This window comes from Opisthorchis viverrini (genome assembly GCF_000715545.1).
Source record: "Opisthorchis viverrini unplaced genomic scaffold opera_v5_390, whole genome shotgun sequence".
NCBI lineage: Eukaryota > Metazoa > Platyhelminthes > Trematoda > Opisthorchiida > Opisthorchiidae > Opisthorchis > Opisthorchis viverrini.
Window position 1 is genome coordinate 19,414 of NW_008752046.1, and position 9,642 is coordinate 29,055.

General features: G+C 46.8%; 1 protein-coding gene across 1 annotated transcript in view; it reads right to left on the reverse strand.

The window, feature by feature from the left end:
- T265_10620 (hypothetical protein) overlaps positions 1-9,313 on the reverse strand; it is a gene marked incomplete at both ends in the record, with an annotated part of 25,348 nt that extends 16,035 nt beyond the window's left edge. Inside the window, 5 exons of the mRNA XM_009177042.1 lie at positions 5,913-5,968; positions 6,597-6,684; positions 7,637-7,773; positions 8,592-8,717; positions 9,048-9,313. Of these exons, the coding sequence (XP_009175306.1) occupies positions 5,913-5,968; positions 6,597-6,684; positions 7,637-7,773; positions 8,592-8,717; positions 9,048-9,313 (673 nt within the window). The remainder of the gene's footprint in view (positions 1-5,912; positions 5,969-6,596; positions 6,685-7,636; positions 7,774-8,591; positions 8,718-9,047) is intronic.
- Positions 9,314-9,642: the final 329 nt, after the last annotated feature.

The window sequence follows — 9,642 nt, forward strand, 5'->3', positions numbered from 1 at the left end:
TGCTTCCTTCGGGTGGCATGGCAGCTAGGCACCGAAAGTGTTACAGCTGAACCATTTATATTTATTGCCCTACCATCACATGGCATGCGATCAACCAGTAACTATCGTCTTACGTCAGTGAACCCTTTCAAATACCGAACCAGATTGACAGTGACTCGCAACAAACAGCACTCGCACGCTCCAGAAAGTTTGTTTGGATCTGTATTGATGGTGTTCTCAAGCAGGTGTGATCCCTCTGAGCTGATGTGATAAAAAGGGTTGAAAGCAATTTTGCCGATAAACGAAAAATTATCGAGGCAAACGGTGGAGGGTGATCACAATCGGCCACGAATTTTTCAGATCTCTTCAACGGAAAAACACAAATTATGCAGACATTTCCCAAACACACACAGTTGAAGAATTTTCAGCTTCCTTCGCCACGTCATACGCTGTCCATATGTGGAACTGTGCTCAGTTCGATGGGCATCATGATGAGGTACGTAGAACGAGTCCTAGCCAACCATCAAAACATCCCCGGACGCACCTATTCATTACTCGCGAGATGTTGCTTCAGGAGGCGAGGGACGCTACGCAAGAGAGAGAGATGTTCAGCTGTAGCACCCTTTCGGTGCCTAGCTGCCATGCTACCCGGAGGAAGCATGAGGGCTGGGATACTGCCAGATCGCCCAGGCCTAGACAGAGGAAGTCGAGTGACAGAGGTCGGGTTCGAACCACGGATCTTCCGGTCAGTAAATTCGCGCTCTAACCACTTGGGCTATCTCGCCCCACAACAAGATATCTCGATTCCCAATTAGTTCATCAGTTTCTACGCGGTTATATCACCAGTAAGCAGTACAGTCACATACTTACTGTTCCAAAAAACTGGGAGTAGCTCCACATTGTAAGCAGCGAAGCCAACAAACTGTTTGTATAATAGATCATCCACGGCAAAGTTCAGTAGGAATGTAGATGCGCGGCAACCTTGCCGAACTTCACTAAAAAAGAATGGCTGCGATTTGTCACCATAAGCTCGGAATTTAGCGAGTGTGCTGTGATGCAAGGCTTTAAAAACATGGCCACATATTTGTCAGGCATTCCAACGCTTGACAAACGTCCCTATAACCTCGTTGGATCATTGGATTCGAAGGCTGTACGCATATCCCGATAAATCACTATGGTTGGCTGCTGATGCACATGGTGGTGTTCTGGAATCGGATAATAATAATAATAATAATAATAATAATAATCGTTCAGCTGTAACCCCCTTTCGGTGCCTAGCTGCCATGCTACCCCAAGGAAGCACGGGGGCTGGGATACTGCCAGGTTTCCAAAACCTAGGCGGGGGAAGTCGAGAGGCAGAGGTCGCGTTCGAACCATGGACCTCCCAGTCAGCAAATTCGCGCTCGAACCACTTGGGCCATCTCGCTTTCTGACACCGGATTAGCAGAAACTTATGAACTGCCGTAGGACTGGGAAATTTCTTCAGGCTTAGCTGAATAACAGTCAATTTTGCACGACCACCGAACCACAGCAACACTTACCGTTAACAGCGAATGACCGGAGTCAAGAGGAGCTGACCCGTAAGATCAACAGTTTAGGATATCAGTTGGGTTGGCGAAGGAGAGTGCCCACGTCCCGAACACCGGAAAGTTGTACTAGTAATGAATAGACCATGTTCTGAATATAAGCTAAGAAACCTGTCTCCGATGTCAGATAAGAAAGTAGAATGAAATCCGACCTAAGCAAGCGTCTAGAAACTCTAAATATCCTACTGAAGTCATGGTTTCCTGGCGACGGCATTCGGCAGAGCAGACCGTGCACAAGTCTACAGAACTCATCTTTTGTTGTTCCAGAGTTGCACTGACATCCGGCGGCGAGTCACTCAAAGTAACCGAACATCAAGTCGATTGGACGGATGTGTGGGGAGGCGGTTACGGAGCGAATGGGGGCATGCACTGATTGGCCGGAATGTTAACCAATAAGGATTGGGCGTTTATGGCTCTGCGCTTCTCGCTCCCTAACGAAGATTCTTTCGGATTCTTGGTGAACATGCCGTGATAACTTTATAACTACAGCTGTAATACATCTGCGTTGTCTCCATGAACGACTATATCAAAATCCCGTGCGTTTTCACATGCCATAGTGGGCGGAACAGGAAGCCAAGGGCTGACAACTGGATTGCACTACCGTCCACAAGACAATAACTAACTGCCACAACTGACTAGGTCCGTATACACAACTATAGTACGATTGGCGCGTCGCGTTCTATCTACTTGACATGACTCACCCAGTCTAAAAGCACACAATCGACCGTTGATTGAAGTTGAGTCTCAGCACTCTCACCCAAAACAATACAAACACCTCCTTGACTTGTCGATGTGGCTACGAGTTCTCCGGAAAAAGCAGCTGCATAGTGAAGATGCACAGTGAAGACATGCTTCTGAGCGAACTCGTACGTCTGTTTTAGGTGTCTCTAAAAATTCTGCTAAACCAGTTTGTTGGTCAATGTGTTCAAACGTTATACACCATTCGCGTCGCGTGCCTGTTGCGGCCTACTGAAATACCGGGAGCGGTGAAATCCGTCGGTCCTGTGATAAGCCCAGCATGATAGAGCTGATCATGCGCCTTAGACCCGACTGACTGGTCGATGACTGACCTTGTTATGGTGCTGTAATGGGATATTTGCAGACATCCACAAAAAAACTAGTGGGCCGAGCCAGAACGGTCTGTTAGTGGCCACCAGTTAGAACACAGATAGCGTCCCAAGGAGGCCATCTTTCCACCCATAACCCGAGGAGGCGTTCAGAGTACCTCATCTCCCCAGGTACCAGTGTAACGGTGATACTACTTATGGGGAGGCACGCGAGTAGTATGTGTTGTTCATGGAATTTCGCTTTGCGTCTCTTGAAAAGGAAAGATCTGTTGCGGAATTTGTGGAGTCACCTTGTAACATTTGCTTGGATCTCAGCGATGAATGATTGGAGTCAACGAATATCTAGGAAAGTTAAAAAAAGAAGCGTTCAAGAGAAGATNCCAGTTTTTGTAAATAGGATGCAAATGAGAATTTTGCTTCCCTGTCTAATAGACTGTAACTGGTCAGTTGGCATTTTCTAATAAATAAGTCCGCAGCAGGGGCCTTCTTCCTTTCACCAGACAGAAAAAGATCGGCAGTGTCTTTAGTGACTGTCGCCAGATGCAAAGTACCCGTTCAAGGACGAAGGTTGATGCTGAAAGGGGCCATTTAGATGCGTCTGAGAAAAAGAACGCCTCGAACGGGTCATGAATCGTTCCAGCTTAGATGAGTTTCAGCAAATGCATTCGAACCACAGTACCAGGGGCTTGGGACACGAGTAGTTACTTCAGACAGAGCTAGATCCACGGCGATGTACACGCACGGTTTATCACTGAATATAAACTATCCTTGACAACTACACTGATTTGCATATCGACTGGGTTTTCACGGAAGACTCTAATGAATCTATAGTTTATGATATCCTTCAACTGAATGTGCTGCACACAGGCCGCCTCATGCTTCAGTTGGTACGTAGCACGGTCTACTGTAAAACTCCACGGGGTGCTTGGGTCCACTTCAGACCACTGTGAGGATACTCCGAATCACGGAATGGAACAAGGACATTGGCGTCTTCATTATTTGGGCATTCCGACTGTTTCTGCTGTCCCGCTGTTTGTCGCAGTTCTTGTGCATTCGTGTTTTGTATCGAATGTGTGTAGCCCAAGAGCTGCATAAGAGCAGAGCACAACGAAACACTACTGCCATCGTTCCAACACTCACAGTGGTCCGACGGGAGACCAAATTGTGCATTGCCTGGGATTAAGTTATCATATCCATGGTAGTTAAGAGCCACTTTTCACTAGTGCTGTATAGCAGTGTATGGTGACGATACTCAGGTCCAGGTGCATAAGTGCACAGGCACGGGTGGTACACCTTCGACACACCGTGCGCCACACAATTCGTGAGAAAATGTTCTGAAAAAGCGGCAGTAAGTCCTGGTAATCTTACCACGAATCCCGCTACCAACGGGGGAAAACGAATGAGTTATGGTAGTCTTCCTACGGAATGAATCTGGCTCATTGTAGCGGGACAAGCGCTTAGCTTGGTGGGGAAGACGGGAGTACCCCCAGTTCGTATCTATCTATTTGGTTAACCCAAATTCCCCTGAATTGGTACGCTGACTGGTACGGAAGCAAGCCTGACATGCATACCACCTATGGTTGTGGAAATGAGAGCAGAATCAAGATCCGAATGAAAAAGTTGCTTTTTCCGGTTCAAAATGAACCTCGATGACATGGGTCACACATGTCCGGTAATCTCGACTTGGTGCGATGCTGGTGCCAGTAAGGGGCAGACGGTACCAGAGGATTGTGGGATCGTTGGACATCCGTTTAGCCTGTCGTTTCCTCGTGTGCAACAACAGCAGCAGCAGTTCCTATAGAGGTGCGCCGGTCTTTTGTGCAGTGACATTCAGTTGGAGGTGTCCTTCACCTCACGGGACCAGAATGTGAGCTTTCTTCAGGCAAGCCTTGAAATTTCGCTTACAAGACAGGATTGGCACGTGGGCGCGAAGAGGTATACAGATTTGGTGAGAACGTTTACGGGTAGGGTAACTCGAGATAGCTCTGTGGTCGAGGCGCGAACTTACTGACAAGAAGGCTCGTAGTTCGAACCCAACCCCGGGGTCTCGACTGCTGGTAGTATCTGGGCGTGGCATGGCAGCTAGGCATCAGAGAAGGGTCGCCGCTGAAGGATTCGTTTTATAAGCATAGCCTAAATTCTCCTTATGGCCCGATGAATGGTACAGTATGAAACTTGACAACTTGAACAAGCTCATCTCAAAAGGAAAATTTACTCTCATTTGAGAATATCAAACCAATGACTACCTATGGTTTGTGTCAACGATTCCTGAGAAGAAAACTGGGGATAACATGTCGGTGAAGGAGGAGGACAAAAATCTAGAAACTAATCACACTTATCAGTTGTCCAAGAGTGTGTGGTTGATGAATCAGTGACTCTGTTGCCGAGCGCGACCCACCAGTCTCACACACGATGGGTCTGGGAAACGAACCAGGCCTACTGGGACGCTAAATGAACAGTGGGCGCACTGCGATGTCTCGAAGGATCGTCTAGCCAAGCACTATGGTTGTAGTTCGAGAAGAGGCGAATCCCGAACAACTAAGTTACCGAGGGGCTCGAAGAGGACCTCGAGGCTTCGAAGATAAAGAGCCGTTCAAATTTGGGTTACGGTTTTCATACGCATCCAGCACTTACATATGGGTTTTTCAGGCTCTATACACAGAAATATAAGCCCCTGATTGCGTGAAAGTCATAGACAGCAAAACGTCAAGTCAAAATAATGTTTTCTGGGGTCACGGAAGGAATAACGTGATGTTTGGTTACGATAAAAATAACGTACCGGAGGCCCATACTTGTTTTGTGTTGAGCTATTTTATAGGAAAAAGTGAAGGTTGTTGTTTACTTTGAAACGGGCTTAGTTGCACACTTAGATCGGAGTGGTCTCATTGACATTTTGCACCCGTTCAATATTCCACGTGTTTTTTCTAGAGTCGGTTGATCATTTAGAGGCTGATCCGTTCAAAACGTTCTTACAAAAGTTCCGTCACAACTGGTGACAAAAGCATAACCAAACTTGCGCTTATATCATTTAAGAGTATTTGAAACCCCTTGATGTGATTGGCTGATTGAGAAGCAGCTTCATCGTAATTTTATTGGCCCGTTTACGAGCTACCCGAGCAACCAATATTTCGATAGATTTTCTGGTTTCGATAAAGCTGAAAAATCCAAGTGAATTGAATGAACGTTTGAAGACGTTTCTAGTTTGGTGGAGGGTCAAGAAGAACCGAAAAATCGGCGCAATATGTAAATAAAATAGCACACGAGAGAGAGGAGCACTTACCTCGGTACATCCCGAAAAAGCCTTCCGCCCGGTAGGTTTTACTCGCACAGTCCAGACTGTGGTGTAGAAAGAGAATGCGTGTCACACAGGGGACTAGTCGTGTAGCACGGACAAAAACAGTGAGAGAGAGAGAGAGAATAGTGACTACAAAGTAAGCTCTTTTCCGGGCCACACATATACATTATCCAAGAGTTCATCCGTTCAGACATGATCATTCCGGCAAAATGCTGAATGTGAACGAGGACTTCTAACAAAGTGGCTACATGAAACTATTGCTTGGAAGTTTGATAGGCGCCGTTAAATCTCAGGGAGTGCTGACGACTACCTTAAAGCCTCAGAGTGACTTGAAGTGGACAGCTGGGAGACTGATCTGACCTGTTCATTCCAACTTTTGTGTCGTAATATTCTGTGCGAGAGCTAATCACACTGCTGATCAACCGCCGAACGAGTAAGCGTGCAACCATTGGCTGGATGACTGCGGGTTCGAAGCTCTGAGTTTCGTGAGCTGTGCACTGCTGGTGATTACCAACGGGGATGAGATGACTTTCAATAAAGACTCGTTTCACAGACAGAACAAAATCTCAATTGAAAGTTACCGAATCTTACATCACCATTAAAAACCGATTACCCTATTTTACAGTTACCGGGGGCGAGATGTCTCAAGTGGTTAGAGCGTGAATTTACTGGCCAGAAGGTCCGTGGTTCGAACCCGACCTCTGTTTCTCGACTGGTGGTATCCCAGCCCTCATGCTTCCTTCGGGTTGCATGGCAGCTAGGCAACGAAAGGGTGTTACAGCTGGACGATTTTTTCACTTTTACAGTTATCACGCTTGAAATGTGTTAATATAATCTGAGCAGTGAGAGAACAATCAGAAAAAAATTCTCGGAGGATTTGGCGAACAATTTGTGGAAAAGAAAAAAGCAACCGCCGTTATGTCCAGTTCAGTTTACCGGATGACCGGGCAGCGCCATGGTGGAAGAGGTTCAAGTTATACGATATCTTACCAATCCTACCCGCTACCAGTCAGAATTTCCTTTCATTTTATCTATCACGGCGTGTTAATCGACTTTCGTCACCAAAGTTCACGCTAGTTGGCCTCAAATGTTTGATGAACACCGCTATCACCGGCCAATACGATCCACACGTTGCACCTGCGCACCGATGAAAGGTGAGCAAGTTTACATACAATCGTCTAGCAGCTTCCTAAGTTATACTCTAACGTGTCAATTACATAAATTGATTGAAATTTTAACCAGCTCTCGAGTGACCAAATTCTGGTCGGCTGCATATACTGATATACTCACGACCCTGGCAATGGCGCAGCGGATGCGTACAACGTCGCCATCAGAGGTCATCTGCATGACAAGATTAAAGTGACAAGAAAAACAGTAATTCACGTTTTCCTATGCCCCCTAAAAAAGGGGACTGTAAGCGAATCAGATGAAATTTATTGCGATTTCGCCTGCCAATTACTCTTTTTTTTCTCAGAATATCTTGATTTCTACCGAGAGCACGAACACTTAGGTATGGCATGGTATCTGAGAGGCCGATAGAACACACCGTTGAACTCAATCCAGCCTTCGAGATCTATACGGTCATGGGAAACTGATGCTCCTTGTAGATAACGCATAAAATTCTAAAATCGTTCAGCTGTTATACCTCTTCGGTGTCTAGCTGTCGTGCCGGGGACGAGATTGCCCAAGTGGTTAAAGCGCGAATTTACTGGCCAGTAGGTCCATGGTTCGAACCCGACTTCTGTCTCTCGACTTCCCCTGTCTAGGCTTGGGCAACCTGGCGGTATCCCAGCCCTCATGCTTCTTTCGGGTAGCATGGCGGCTAGGCACCGAAAGGGTGTTACAGCTGAACGGACGAAGCTGCCATGCTGCCCACAAGAATCAACAGGGTTGGCCAGGTCATGCCACTTCATGGTGCTGGATGTTTTCCGCCACCGTAGTAGCTTCCGTACAACCGTTACGAATTCGTCGACGTCATCCGGTACTAGTAACTCTCATGAGACTCCACGTGTTACAAACCTGAAGACCATACAGATCATCTGCGCCCAGAAGTCAAGTCTGGCAATAACAGTAATGTATCCCGGTGACTACTGAGACCCAATGATATGTCCTTCCCAGGCCATTAATGACGCCAATTAAAGGGTGTGATTCCCACCAGAGTTCACGCAACTGCTAACATGTGCAAAACGCTCCGCAAGCCTCAGGGCTTCCTCTTTAGCTGAAAAGGGAATGCATTTTCACGAATTGGCATTGTGAGACTTGATTTTGGACTACGTAGAAGCAGAGACCCATAAACGACTGGAGTGTGAAGCTTTTAACGCAATCCTGTTTCGGGAGACGTCAGCAGCAGTTTCTATTAATAAGAACATACCGGTAATCGATAGGAAACATTTCTTCCCGCGGAAATCACTGTACCTCTCAGATGGCCCCTAATTCTCTGTCTTGCTGGCTGACTGTACTTCATTGACTTTTCTGGCCAATGGACCTTGGTGAGCCACTGAGGCTCACCGGGTCATGGCCGCATCCAAGCCCAACGACCAGGCTGAGATGGCAACCCCGATCGAGACACATAGGACTTGATAAGATATAGCCTTTTATCTTATAAATAAAGTACGTTTGAAGCGTGTTTCTCACCCAAAAACATAACAAAGATCAAAAACTTACAAATTTTTGTACATTCGCGATCCCTCTTGCTGATTCTGAAGCCTAGTTTTGACCAAATCTATCGGGAACACACAAGTAACACCGACGATGCCAGCTATTCCGCCATTGACAACCTTTGGAATGAAACTGAAAACAACTGATGAGAAGTCACAAGAAACCGTACGAAAAATGCGTGTCAGCAAGGTCTTTAAAAGACATTGTATATTCGACGCGGCGCTTCAAGATGTCTGAACGAGTTAAGAACCGATGAGACGGCGGAACTTGTGCGCTTTAAACTCGTCCAGAAGAAGTGAAGAATCCAGTGTCGTCACGCAGTCCAGAAAAGTTTCGACGGGAATGGCTGTCCGCAGTCAAGTCCGGGCAATAGCCTGCAAGCAAGAAGGAATTCCGTAGCGAATAAAGTGGTACAGAATAGTGATAAGAGAATGCTGATCTAATCAGTTAAATGGGAAACACGGAACAGAAGAAGCGCATGCCACATTTTGCCCAGGTCGTGGGTGGCGGCCCATCGGGCGAGATGGCCCAAGTGGTAAGAGCGCGAATTTACTGACTGGAAGGTCCGTGGTTCGAATCCGACCTCTGCCTCTCGACTTCCCCTGTCTAGGCTTAGACAACCTGGCAGTATCCCAGCCCTCTTGCTTCCTTCGGGTGGCATGGCAGCTAGGCACCGAAAGTGTTACAGCTGAACTATTTATATTTATTGCTCTACCATCACATGGCATGCGATCAACCAGTAACTATCATCTGACGTCAGTGGAACCTTTCCAACACCGAACCAGATTGACAGTGACTAGCAACATACAACACTCGCAAGCCCTAGAAAGTTCGTGGATTTGTATTGATGGTGTTCTCAAGCAGTTGTGATCCTTCTGAGCTGGTGTGATAAAAAGGGTTGAAAGCAACGATCCACAGAGACAAACCCTCAGTTCATCAGAAACTGTACTAGCTAGTGGAGTGGAGTGGAGTGGTGGACAGGTTGCCTGCCTCCAATTTGAGCAACCGTATTCGGTGGTTGACGGATCAGATACTGACTGGAGATCAACATATGGGG